This window comes from Chiloscyllium punctatum, chromosome 17 (assembly GCF_047496795.1).
Source record: "Chiloscyllium punctatum isolate Juve2018m chromosome 17, sChiPun1.3, whole genome shotgun sequence".
Taxonomy (NCBI): domain Eukaryota; kingdom Metazoa; phylum Chordata; class Chondrichthyes; order Orectolobiformes; family Hemiscylliidae; genus Chiloscyllium; species Chiloscyllium punctatum.
In genome coordinates this window covers 41,988,163-42,002,727 of record NC_092755.1, presented here as the reverse complement: position 1 = coordinate 42,002,727, position 14,565 = coordinate 41,988,163, and the positions used below count along the sequence as shown (strand labels likewise).

The window sequence follows — 14,565 nt, the reverse complement described above, 5'->3', positions numbered from 1 at the left end:
CTCACACGACCCTTTCCTCCCTGCCTGACAGGTACATACTTATCAAGGACACTCAATAGTTGCTCCTTGAACAAGCTCCACATATCGATTGCACCCTTCCCTTGAAGCCTACTTTTCCAAGCCACACATCCTAAGTCATACCTCACCGCATCATAGTTTCCCTGCCCCCAGCCATAACTCTTGCCCTGAAGTGCACACTTATCCCTCTCCATCACTAGAGTAAAAGTCACCGAATTGTGGTCACTGTCCCCAAAGTGCTCACCTACCTCTAATTCTAACACCTGGCCTCATTCGTTACCCAGAACCAAATCCAGTATGGCCTCACCTCTTGTTGGCCTGTCTACATATTGTGTCAGGAAACCCTCCTGCACACATTGGACAAACACCGACCCATCTAACGAACTTGAGCTATAGCTTTCCCAGTCAATATCAGGAAAGTTAAAGTCCCCCATAACAACCACCCTATTACTTTCACTCTTCTCCTGAATCATCCTCGCAATACTTTCTTCTACGTCTATCGGACTATTAGGAGACCTGTAGAAAACTCCTAACAGGGTGATCTCACCTTTCCTATTCCTAACCTCAGCCCAAACTACCTCAGATGGCGAGTCTTCATCCATCGTCCTTTCCACCGCTGTAATACTATCTTTGATAAGCAATGCCACACCTCCCCCTCTTTTGCCCCCACCTCTGACCCTACTAAAACATTTAAACCCTGGAACTTGCAACAGCCAATCCTGTCCCTGTTCTACCCATGTACTAGCCACAATATCGAAATCCCAGGTACCAACCCACGCTGCAAGTTCACCTACCTTATTTCGTATACTTCTTGCGTTGAAGTATACACACTTCAAGCCACTTTCCTGTTTACAGGCACCCTCCTTTGAGATTGATACCATGTTCCTAACCTCCCTACACTCCAGGTCCTGCACCCTAAAGCTACAGTCTAGGTTCCCATGCCCCTGCAGAGTTAGTTTCACACACATGTACCCTGTGTGTGAAAAAGTTGCCTTTTAGGTCTCCTACATTAACAACATTTAAAAGCCATTTGGACAAATATATGGAAAGGAAAGATTTAGAAGGATATGGGCTAAGTGCTAGGAAATGGGGTTAGAGTGGATGGACATTTTGGTTGGCATTAACCAATTTAAGCCAAGGAAGTGAGAACCTGGAACTCTGCCTCTGAGGTGTTTGTCATTACATTTAGTAAGCATTTAGATGTGCACTTGTGATGCCAAGGCATATAAGGCTATGAGCCAAGTGTTGGATAACAGGATTAGAATAGTCATGTTTTTTTAACCACATGGATGTGATGCTGTGCTGGAGAACTCTGACACTGGTTGGTGAGTCTATGGTAGGAAGCAGAATGTAAAAATTGGAAGATTTACAAGGGTGACATTTTGAAAAAGCTTCTACACAAATAGTGAAGTTTGGAATTCTTCTGCAAATGGCAACTGATCAATTGCTAGTTTTAAACCAGAGGTCCATGGATTTTTGCTAACTAAACAGATTAAGGGACATGGGGAATTAGGTCAGCTGTGATCACACAATGACAGAACAGGCTAACATGACTGTGTCAGTTGATTAGTTTATAACCCATGAGATCAGGGTGATTTCTTGTACATTATGGGCAGCATGGTGGCTCAGTGGATAGCACTGCTGCCTCACAGCGCCAGGGACCTGGGTTCAATTCCAGCCTCGGCCGACTGTTTGTGTGGAGTTTGCACATTCTCCCCTTGTCTGCGTGGGTTTCTTCTGGGTATTTCAGTTTCCTCCCACAGTTCAAAGATGTGTAGATCAGGTGAATTGGCCAGGCTAAATTGCCCATAGCGTTAGGTACATTAGTCAGAGGGAAATGAGTCTGGGTGGGTTACTCTTTGGAGGGTCGGTGTGGACTAGTTGACCTGAAGGGCCTGTTTTCCACACTGTAGCGAATCTAAAAAAAGTCCTCCCCATTATATTAGCATTCATCACTGGCATACATTAGGAAATGATTACCTTTGTGTGATTACAAGGGTCCTATTCTAAGAACACAAACATAAAAGTTTAAGAAAAAGAATCAAGTCTTTCCTCCGTTCAATCATGCTCCGCTGTTCTGAAGATCATGGCTAATTTAAACTTACACCTTCCAGCTCTTCATATGCCTAGATTCCCTGAGAATCCAAATTCTAGTGATGAAGATCTTGAATATACTCAATGCCTCTCAAACACAGCTGTCTGGGATAGTGCATTCTCAAGTAGTTTTGTGAACCGGTCAGTGGTCATTCCAGGAACAGCTTGTTCCTAAATAGAATGCAAAACAGGGTCCTTCCTTGGGTAACAAAATCAAAATTATGTCATACTTTGGCATCACTTCAAGGCCCTATATAACATCAGTAAAGCTTTTTTACTCTTAGCTTTTACTTCAAAGACTGGAATATAACTTGTTGCTCACTGTATGATTACCGCCAAGTACCTCGGAATATCAATATTTCCATTCTCATTAAAAAACTAGACATTTCCATTTTAATTTAAATTGCAGTGCCTCAAATGCCAACCAGTAGAACATTAAAATACAAACACATTAAACACTAAATTCAAGATTTATCAAATTAATTTTGAAAATACATTATTGATTTCCCATTAGTGTGGCTGACAATGCACAATTTTACACAGAATATTAACAGTAGTTTTGTACATTTCATCTTCAGATCAATTCTGCTGAAATTCAACACCTGTCATGCCAACGACACAAAAGTATTTCACAGAAAAAGGCAGAAGCAGTGAGGACATGGGTTCAATGCTGAATTAACAAAGCCCCACAAATTACGAGCATATAGAGAAGAGTTACCCAATTCCACAGACACAGAATTTCTCATTCTGGGATTGTATGCACTCTCAACCCGACTTCATCCTTCTCCCAATCTTTCAACACAGATTGGATACATCAAGTCATACAAAAAACAAAATGTTAGAAATAGCAAGTCAGGCAAGCATGTGTGCAGAAAGAAATTGAGTTAATCTTTCAAGCTGATAATATTTCGTCTAAATTCAGATCATCAATTTGAACCATCACCATAGATACTTTCCGACCTGTTCAAAATTTCTAGTTTCTGTGTTTATTTTGGTATTAACAGTTCTGTCAGTGTAATTTTCACATCATACAGCAGAATGCACACTCAGGAACAAGTTCAATTTTTGACAACAGCAATCCCTGCATTGCCAATATTTCCTTAGTTTGAAGTGATCAGTCCTAGGGCCTGCTTTAAACTTTCAAATGGATGACCATTTCATGGTACTTGGTCTCACTTCAGCTCAGTTCCATGCTGGTGCTAGTGGGTACAAAACAATCCATTCTCCAATGGTTGCAGCAACAAACATGAAAAATGAGCCAGCCTTGTAAGTAAAGCACACTCCCAGAGCTGTAAATTAAATCCCAGTACAGACTGCAGAGTCTAACAAACCAGACCCAGGGCATTGGCTCAACTGAGGTTTCTTCTGGCAAAACCTCACCACCACACATCATGGGCAATACTGAGGGGACATCACATAACAAGAGAAAGGTACATAGTCATCTGTAAAAATAACTGTCTATACTTAACAGCTCAGACAGTAACACTAAATAATTCAAAAAATATTTTAAAAACATAGGTATTGGTATCTGATTTAAAAATTGGTTTTTGTTTTTACATTTGAAACAAATCGTTTTCTGAAGATGATAAAAAAATAGAAACAGCTGACTCCTTTACTTTTCATGCCTGGTGAGGTTTGGTTTGATCTGTACAGAGAGCCCATACAATCCCATAGAGAAACCAGAAGATCATGATCAACAGAAAAGAAGCTAAGGGATTCAGGTTGAGTGTGGCACCAATAACCATACAAATGAACAGAGAGAACAGCGTGCGATAACTAGCCAGAAAACGCAGGCTGAGCCGTGGACGTTGCTGTTGGAAGGTGTGGCATGTCACAGGAGCTGATGTGACCCTCTGACTCAGCTCTGGGTAGGTCAGGTAATAACGAGCCAGTTTTCCCATTATACTGTCCCGCTGACACAGGGCCTCCATTTCACCAGCAAACTGTAGGACATGAAAGACAGAAGAACTTAAAAAATAGAAGGAGCATTAGGCAATTTAACCCCTGAACCACCTGTTTAAGAAAGGAGGGAGAAAATCAGAAATTACACACCAGTTAGATGACCTTCAGGAAAATGCAGGAGTCTATTATACAGAATGTGATAACAGGAAACATAAAACACACCCACAGTAATATCAAGTCAGTTTGGATATATGAAAAGGAAAGTGTTTAACACACCGAATGGAATTTTTTTGAAGTATGTAACTAGTAAAATAGCTGAGGGAGAACCAGTGGATGTAGTGTGTTCATATTTTCAGAAATCTTTTGTCCCATGTGAGAGTAAAATCAAACTTTGTAGGATTGGTGTTAATAACTTCAGTAAAGCCTTTGATAAGGTTCCACATGGTCGGCTGTTGGAGAAAATGCAGAGGCATAGGATTGGGGAGTAATTTAGCAGTTTGGATTAGAAACTGGCTTTCTGAAAGAAAGCAGCGAGTGATGGTTGATGGAAAATATTCAGCCTGGAGTCCAGTTACTAGTGGTGTGCCACAAGGATCAGGTTTGGGACCACTGCTGTTTGTTATTTTTATAAATGACTTAGACGCAGGCATAGGTGGATGGATTAGTAGATTTGCAGTTGACACTAAAGTCGGTGGAGTAGTGGACAGTTTGGAAGAGTGTTACAGATTGCAGGGGGACTTGGATAAACTGCAGGATTGGGCTGAGAGGTGGCAAATGGAATTCAATGTAGCTAAATGTGAGGTGATGCACTTTGGGAAGAATAACAGGAAAGCAGAGTACTGGGTCAATGGAAAGATTCTTGGTAGTGTGGATGTGCAGAGGGATCTAGGAGTCCATGTACATAGATCCCTGAAAGTTGCCACCCAGGTTGATAGTGCTGTTAAGAAGGCATACGGTGTGTTAGGTTTCATTTGTGGAGGGATTGAGTTCCAGAGCTGCAATATCATGCTGCAACTATACAAACCACTAGTGCGGCCACACCTGGAATATTGTGTACAGTTCTGGTCGCCATATTTCAGGAAGGATGCATTGGAAAAGGTGCAAAGGATATTTACGAAGATGTTGCCTGGTCTGGAGGGCAGGTCTTATGAGGAAAGGCTGAGAGACTTGGGTCTGTTCTCATTGCAAAGAAGGCTAATAGGAGATTTGATAGAAACATACAAGATGATCAGAGGGTAGGGTAGACAGTGAAAGTCTTTTTCCTAGGATGATGACGTCAGCTTGTATGAGGGGGATTAACTACAAAATTGAGGGGTGATAGATTTAAGACAGATGTCACAGGCAGGTTCTTTACTCAGAGAGTGGTAAGGATGTGGAATGCCCTACCTGCCAATGTAGTTAACTCAGATACATTAGGGAGACTTAGACAAAGCTTGGATAAGCACATGGATGATCATGGGATAGTGTAGGGGGAGGAGCTGAGAATAGTTCACGGGTCGGCGCAACATCGAGGGCAGAAGGGCCTGTTCTGTGCTGTATTGTTCTGTATAGTGGTATGGATTCAGAATTGGTTAACAGACAGGAAGTAGAATAGGAATAAATGGATCAGTCTCACACTGCAAGGAGTGTCAAGTGGTGCACCAGAAAACATATCCGGGTGATTTAGACAAGTTGACTGACTGGGCAAGTATGTGGTTGACACAATATCACATTGATAAATGTGTTATGTCAATTCTTCAGGAAAAACAGAATGACAGAGTATTATTTAAATGGTGGTAGATTGGGAAATGTGGATGCACAAAGAGACCTGGGTGTTCTTATACACTGGTCATTCAAGCACACAGGACCGCAAGCAATTAGGAAGGCAAATGGTATGTTGGTCTTCACTGCAAGACTGTTTGAAGACAGGGGCAAGGAACTCAATGCAGTTTATAAGGCCTTGATAAGACCACACCCAAATCCTGTGGAGTGTTTTGATCTCCTTGACTTAGGAAAAGAAAGAGTTTCCAGAATATTCACCAGACTGATTCCTGGGATGGTATGTTTGATACACATGAGAAGTTAGGCTGACTTAGGCCTGTATTCACAGGATTTTTGAGGAACGGGAGGGGATTTCATTTCTGACAGGGCTGGACAGACTGCATGTGGAGATGATGTTTCCTCCTAGCCAAGGGTCCAGAGCAAGGAGTCGTAGTCTCGGGACACATAACAGACCATGTTGCACTGAAACAAGAAGAAATCTGCTCACCCAGAGGGTGGTGAACCTGTGGAATCATGGCTGATCAGACTTTTACTTTAACTCCACTTTCTTACTTGCCCACCAGAACCCTTTTGCCTTGACATCAAAACTCTCCCTATCTCAGCCTTGAATAAGTTCAATGATCTGGTCTCCAGAGCTCTCTGGGGAAGACAAATCAAAAAACTAAATCCTCAGAGATGAAACTCCTTATCTCTGTCTTAGCTGAATGACCTAATTTTGAGATTGTGCCCCTAAATTGTAGATCCCCTCATAAAAGTCCCCATTAACAGCTGCCAGAACTGCTAAGTTTTCCCACCAATTTCTGTGATTGTTTCATTATACTTCGGTTTATACTCTATACCCAAGATCCCACATTCCGTAATAATGACTCCTTCAATGCTGGTTGGCGAAGGCTAGATTATTAATCCAGAGATTCAGCTAATGTTCTGGGGACTTGGATTCAAAACCCACCATGGCAGATGGTGAAATTTGAATTCAACAACAAAAGAAAATCTGGAATTAAGAATCTACTGATGACCGTGAAATCATTGTCGATTGTCAGAAAAACCCATCTGGTTCACTAATGTCCTTCAGGGAAGGAAATGTGCCATCTTCATCTGGTCTGGCCTACATGTGACTCCAGACCCCACAGCAGTGTGGCTGATTCTCAGTTGCCCTCTGAAATGGCCGAGCAAATCATTCAGTTGTACCAATCACTGTGGGCGGCACGGTGGCACAGTGGTTAGCACTGCTGCCTCACAGCGCCTGAGACCCGGGTTCAATTCCCGCCTCAGGCGACTGACTGTGTGGAGTTTGCACGTTCTCCCAGTGTCTGCGTGGGTTTCCTCCGGGTGCTCCGGTTTCCTCCCACAGTCCAAAGATATGCAGGCCAGGTGAATTGGCCATGCTAAATTGCCCATAGTGTTAGGTAAGGGGTAAATGTAGATGTAGGGGTATGGGTGGGTTACGCTTCGGCGGGGCGGTGTGGACTTGTTGGGCCGAAGGGCCTGTTTCCACACTGTAAGTAATCTAATCTAATCTAATCTAATCTAAAAAAATGAGACAGATCACTTGGCATCAATCTAGGCACTAGACGAGACTACGTCAGAAACAGCCCTGTCGACCCTACAAAGTCTTCCTCATTAACATCTGGGGGCTAGTATCAAAATTGGGAGAGTGGTGTCACAGACTAATTAAACAACAGCGTGTCAAAAATCATACTCACGGAATCATAACTTACAATGTCCCAGACATCACCATCCCTGGATATGTCTTGTCTCACTGGCAGGACAGACCCAGCAGAGGTGGTATACAGTTGGGAAGGAGTTGCTCTGGGAGTCCTCAACATTGATCCTGGACCCCATTAAATCTCATGGCTTTAGGTTAAACATGGGAATGGAAACCTTCTGCTGACTACCATGTACCATCCCCTCTCAGCTGATGAATCGGTACTTCTCCAACATCAGTACAACACTTGGAGGAAGCACTAAGGTGGCAAGGGCACAGAATGCACTCTAAGTGGGAGATTTCACTGTCCACCACCAAGAATCACTTGGCACAATACTATAAACCGAGCTGGTCAGGTCCTAAAGGACAGAGCTACCAGACTGGGTTTACAGCAGGTGGTGAGGGAACCAACAAGAGGAAAAGACATAGTTGACCTCATCTTTACCAATGTGCCAGCTGCAGATGCATCTGTCCATGACAGTATCGATAAGAATGACCACTGTACGTCCTTGTGGAGACAAAAGTCCCACCGTCACAATCTCCATTGTATTGTGTTAAATGGGACAGACTTTGAACAGATCTACCAACTCAAGAATGTGCATCCATGAAGCACTGAGCCATCAACAGAAGCAAAATTGTACTCTAGCACAATCTGTAACCTCAAGGCCTGGCATATCCTCCATTCAACCCTGGTTCAATGGAGAGTGCAGGAAGGCATGCCAGGAGCAGCACCAGACGTACTTGAAGATGAGGTGTCAATCTGGTGAAGCTACCGAACAGGACTACCTGCACGCCAAACAGCATATGCAGCAAACGATAGACAGGGCTAAATGATGCCACAACCAACGGAGCAGATCAAAGCTTTGTAGCCCTGCCACATCTCGTCATGAATGGTGGTGGACAATTAAACAACTCACAGGAGGAGGAGGTTCCACAAATGATGGACCAGTCCAACACATCAGTACAAAAGATGAGGCTGAAGCTTTCGCAGCAATCTTCAGCCAGAAGCGTCGAGTGTATGATTCACCTTGGCCTCCTCCAGTGGTCCCAGCATTACAGATACCAGTCTCCAGCCAATTCGATTCACTCCACGTGATATCAAGAAACGGTTGGAGGCACGGGATATTACAAAGGCAGCATTCCGGTAATAGCACTGAAGGCTTGTGCTCCAGAACTTGCTGCTCTCCGAGCCAAGCTGTTCCTGTACAGTTACAACACTGGCATCTGACTGACGATATGGAAAATTGCCCAAGTATGTTATGTTGTACATAAAAAGCAGGACAAATCCAACCCAGCCAATTAACTCCCCATCACTCTACTGTCAATTATCAGTAAAGTGATGGAAGATGTTATCAACAGTCCTATCACATAGCACTTGCTCAGTGATGCCCAATTTGAGTTCCACCAATGCCACTCAACTCCAGACTTCATTATAGCCTTGGTCCAAACATGGACAGAAGAGCTGAATTCCAGAGGTGAGGTGAGAGTGACAGCCTTTGACATTAAGGCTGCATTCGACCGAATGTGGCATCAAGGAGCCCGAGCAAAATTGGAATCAATGGATATTAGGGCAAACTCTCTGGCGGTAGGAGTCATACCCATCACATTGGAAGATGGTCAACGTTGTCAGAGATCAGTTATCTCAGTTCCTCAGGACAGTGTCCTCGGTCCAACCATCTTCAACTGCTTCATTTATGACCTTCCCTACATCATAAAGTCAGAAATGGATGTTCACCGATGATTGCACCATGTTCAGCACTCCTCAGATTCTGAAGTAGTCCATGTCCAAATGCAACAAGATCTGGACAATATCCAGGCTGGGCTCAAATGTGGCAAGTAACATGCACGCCATAGAAAAAATCCCAGGATGTATGACCGTCACTAATAAGAGACAATCTAACCACCACCCCCTTGCATTCAATAGTGTTACCATCACTGAATCCCCCCATTATCAACATCCTGGGGTTATCACTGACCAGAAACTCAACTGGACTCACCCCATAAACACAGTGGCTACACAAGAGCAGGTCAGAGGTTCGGAATACTGAAGTGAGTAACTCACCTCTTGACTCCCCAAAGCCTGTCCACCATCTATTAGGCACAAGTCAGGAGTGTGATGGAATACTCCCTGCTTGCTTGGATGAGTGCAGCCCCAACAACACTCAAGAAGCTTGACACCATCCAGGATAAAGCAGTCCACTTGACTGGCAGAACATCCACCAGCATTCATTCCCTCCATCACTGATGCTCAGTCGCAGCAGTGTGTACTATCTACAAAATGCACTGTAGAAATCATTCAAAGATCCTCAGACAGCACCTTCCAAACCCATTACCACTTCCATCTCGAAGGACAAGGGCAGCAGATATATGGGAACATCCCCTCCAAGCCACTCAGCATTCTGACTTGGAAATATATTGCAATTCCTTCACTGTCGCTGGGTCAAAATCTTGGAATTCCCTCTCCAATGGTAAGTGGACTGCATTGGTTCAAGAAGGCAGCTCACCATCACCTTCTCAAGGGCAACTAGGAATGGGAGTAAATGCTGGTCAGCCAGTGACACCCACATCCCACAAATGAATTTTTTAAAAAAACTGTCCTGCAACATTCACAGATTTATACAAATATACCCATAAGTCCTTCTGCTTCTACACTCTTGTTAACACTGCACCTTGTAGATCGTATTGATGCACCAATTTACATTTCACGGCATTATCTGCTATCCATCGCACTAACCCATGTCCTTCTGAAGTATATGAAGCACCTCACAGCACCAGGGACCTGGGTTAAATTTCAACCTCAGGTAACTATCTGCATGGAGTTTGTACATCCTCAGTGTCTGCGTGGGTTTCTTCCCAAAGTCCACAGATGTGCAGGTTAGGAGGAGTGGCCAGGCTAGATTGCCCAAGGATGTGCAACAAGGTGGATTAGCTATGGGAAATGCAGGCTTACAGAGATAGGGTAGGGGATGTTCTTTGGTTGTGGACTCAATGGGCCGAATGGCCTACTTCCACATTGCAGGAATTCTATGATTTGATCATTATTCTCCTCACAGTTCACAATAACTCCAAGATTTGTCATCTGCAAATTTTGGAATGGTGAACAGCAACCAATTTCACGTCATTAATATAGATGAAGGAAAGCACTGGCCCTACAACAGACCTCAGGTGAACAGTACCTTCCTCCAATCCGCAAAACAACTTTTCACTTTTTTTACCACTGAGTTCAAGACACCTACCACTGACTGGAAAAAATCTTTCTTAAGTACCCTCTGAACTTCACATTCCTTTACCTTAAGTCTTTTCCCCTCGTTATTGACCACTTTGCTGAGGTGAAAATGTTCTATGTATGTCCCTCATCCATTTGAACACCACAATCCACCTTCAAAGCCTTCTTTGCTTCAAGGTAAACAACCCCAGCCTAGTTTAGTCTCTCTTCACAGTTGAAATGCTCCATCTGAAGCAACATCCTGGTGAATCTCCTCTGCACCACCACAAGTGTAATCACATTCTGTGTAGTTACCAGAATTGCACAGTACTCAAGCTGTGGCCATACTAACATCATATACAGCTCTATCATAATCGCCTTGCTTCAATTAAGAGAGGCAAGGTTCCCAAATTCTACATGGATTGCCTTATCCACCTGTCCTGCTGCCTTCAAGGACCTACGGATATGCATAACAAGGTCCCTGACTTCTACAGGTCAACCATTCAACATGCACTCCTTTGCCTTGTTAATCCACCCAAAATGCATCACTTTACACTTTTCAGATAAATTCCATTTGTCCCTCTACGCCCCGCCTGATCAGCCCTCTTTATTAACTGCACCCAGGTCTTAAGGGGAAGAGGAAACATTATTCACATTGAGCACTCAATTTTAAATAGAAAGAGAAAGAATCAGTACTAATAACTGCCAGCTATAATGACCAACATACCCGCTGGTTGATGGCAGACGATATCTGGAACAGTAGACGTACTAACAGGCCACTCTCATAGCTGCGAATTGGCTGCAGCTCAGGGTCTCCCTGATACTCTATCTCAAACCGTCGGAGTCCATTTATAATCTGCAAAACATACACAATTTGGTACAGCCAGACAGCGGTACACAAGGAAGACAATGCAGCCCCTAAACCCTCTCCCCACCCACTAAGGAACAGGATAGTAGACAGAACCACTGACCTTCTTCCTAGTGAAAGTCACATCATGAACCGAACCCAGTGTCAGCTCCATTAATCTGCTCCCCAGTGACAGTCAATGATCAGTGCACGTGTGACAACTCGACATGTAAGTGAGCTGCAGCAAGTGCTTGAAAACTGGGTGAGTACCTCCCTCAGCCGCCCACAATTCCCAGCAATATTACCAGTTTGCTATGAGGAATGTAGCAGACGGATGATTTTCATCCTCCCTGGTTTCGAGAACATACATGTCTCCTGCTCCCCCCACAACCAAGCCTACCAGCTGGCCATGATCAGTAAGGCTCATCTAGACTAGGAGGAAGCCACAGAGTTGTTTGTCAAAGTACTTCAGACTCTTTCTGGAGAAATTTACTGAGCTACTTGGAATGTTTCACTTTTTCAGGTATTAAGTTATTCTCAAGGGAAAAGATTACTTTTATAATATGTCTCTCTAACCCCATGCCCAGGAGGTAGATGATCTGAGTAAAGGCAGTACTCTAAAACTTGCCAAATATGGACCTATCCTTCCCAACGAAACATGAAATCAGAACAAGTAGTGGCATGGAATTCTTCAGTGAATTCCCCTACCCTGCTCTGGCTCAGTAAACACTCAATGCGCAATGAGGAACAGAAACGAAGGACAACTACTGTGAGCCAGGGCTGAGCAGTGAGACAAACAATGAAATACTGAAAACTCCATTTCTGCTTTGGTTTCTGAAACTCCTGTGTATCAGATGTGCTACAGCAAGTGACAGGGTTGCTTACATACCTGGTACCTGCCCAGTTGGGTCAAGGTCAGTCCATTCTCGCCCTGAATACAGTCGGGCATCTGGTGCCTTCCATTTTCATCTGTAGCTGCTCCCACATTCATTGCCAGAGATGTCAGGTGTGGGGTGCTGAACTGTGGATGAACAGATATCATTTTGATCAGCTGAACTCTTTCTAACTCACTCAGTTATTAGGAACTCAGTGGTGAGGATGCTCAAACTGTTTCCTATTGGAAACTTAAGATTAAAAACATTTTACCACATTTGAAGTACTCCTTGTGATCACTTTTCCGAGGATGTGCATCGTGTGAAATGCAGAGACTGGTGTTTAGCAGCTTTTCCAATCAGCAACTATTTGAAATGGATAACTCAGTCTTACCAAGGCAACTGATTTGGTTTGAGCAGATCTGTTGGCTTGTAAGCCCGTGTGGTTTGCTTTCTTATTATTCACAAGGGGATACATTTGTAAATGTATCAAGCCAGGAAAAGAGAACAGGGAGGGAGTTTTAAAATAAAAGCAAAACAGTGTAGATGCTGTAAACCTTAAAATTGAAAGCAGAAAATACTGGAGTATTTGTGGAGAGAAAGAATAGTTAACATTTTGAGTCTAGTAGGACTCGCCTTTAGATCTGAAAGGAGCTGGAGAGAGGGGTTTTAAATTTCTGCACAGAGGGGAGGAATTTGAACAGTGGGTGACAATGCCCAGAACAAAACAAAGGCGGTGATAATAGTGATAAAGGAGTGACATAGATGAACTATAGGTCGTTCTGGTATAATGTGCGTTATATCAATGTGAATTGGCTATAATGTGATTGACAAATTGTTAATTCCAGATTTAACATTATTAATCAAATTAAAATTCTACTATCTGCTGTGCTGGGATTTGAATGATGGCCCCAGACTATTAGCCTGGGCCTCTGGATTACTGATACAGCAATATTACCACCGCACTACTTTCTTGCCTTAATGAATTCAACCTTTAAGATGGAGCTGAGGAAGGATTCCTTCTCTCAGAGGATGGTGACTCTTTGGAATTGTCCACCACAGAGGGCTGTGGAAACTCAATCACTGAGCAGGTTCAAGGCAGAAATTGATAGGTTTCTGGAGATTAATGACGAAGGGATATGGAGATAGTGAAAGAAAGAGGCATTGATGGGTCTTGAAAAATTATTAAAATACAGCAGAGAGACACTCTGAATCCATGACTGCACCATTGACAGAGCAGTCATGGTCCCCAGCCTCTGAAATGCATCAGAATCATGTACCATGTACAGCAGACCCCTCAAATCTCTGTATAGTTATAACTAGCACTGCCTTTTTCAAAATCCAATAAATTCACTGGCAGGTTAGGTGTACCAACTTGAGTGGCCTCTCCCAGATCAAAATGCCCAGTATCAAGGCACTGGTCACTCACGACCAGCTGTGATTGGGGGAGGGAACATTGTTTATGTGCTGACACAACACTGACAAAACAAGTGCTCTACTCCAATAACCTCAATAGTAAGTGATCACTAGGTGGTCAGAGGAAATACTACAAGACACCCCAAAAGCTCCATTAAACAACTGCAACACCTTTACCAACATATTGGAATTACTTGTCCTGGATGGCACAAACTGGAGAAGAAACATCTGGAAAAGTAGCAATCACTTTGAGCATCACCAAGTGGAGCAGCTGGAAACCAGGGGTAAGCAGCCCGTCTCCTCAAACAACACTGCCCTGCCAGAGGCAGAGTCTACAATTTCAGGAGTGGACCATACTTCCACTGCAGGTGACTCAGTGGTTAGCACCGCTGCCTCGCAGCACCAGGGACCCGATTTGACCCCAGTCTCAGGCAACTGCCCATGTGGAGTTTGCATGTTCTCCCCACGTCTGCGTGGGTTTCAGCCGGCTGCTCCGGTTTCCTCCCATTGTCCAAAAATGTGCACATTAGGTGGATTGGCCACGCTAAATTACACTGTGTTCAAGGATGTGCAGGCTCAGTGGGTTAGCCATGGAAAATGCAGGGTTACAGGGATAAGGTAGGGGGATGGTTCTGTGTGGGATGCTGTTCGGAGGGTTGATGTGGACTTCTTGGGCCATATGGACTGTATCCACACTGTAGGGATTCTTAAAGGGAAACAACTCATCCTCAGCCATGCGAGACTG

The 14,565-nt window shown here is 43.8% G+C and overlaps 1 protein-coding gene across 4 annotated transcripts in view; it reads right to left on the bottom strand.

Moving 5' to 3' along the window:
• Positions 1-2,563: 2,563 nt before the first annotated feature.
• The window catches only part of smpd4 (sphingomyelin phosphodiesterase 4), a 79,461-nt gene continuing 67,459 nt past the window's right edge, over positions 2,564-14,565 (bottom strand). For all 4 annotated transcript variants that reach the window (XM_072586994.1, XM_072586996.1, XM_072586995.1 and 1 more), the window contains 3 exons: positions 12,422-12,553; positions 11,413-11,541; positions 2,564-4,055 (listed from right to left, as the gene is read on the bottom strand). In XM_072586994.1, the coding sequence (XP_072443095.1) occupies positions 3,732-4,055; positions 11,413-11,541; positions 12,422-12,553 (585 nt within the window). In that variant the 3' untranslated portion in view covers positions 2,564-3,731. The remainder of the gene's footprint in view (positions 4,056-11,412; positions 11,542-12,421; positions 12,554-14,565) is intronic.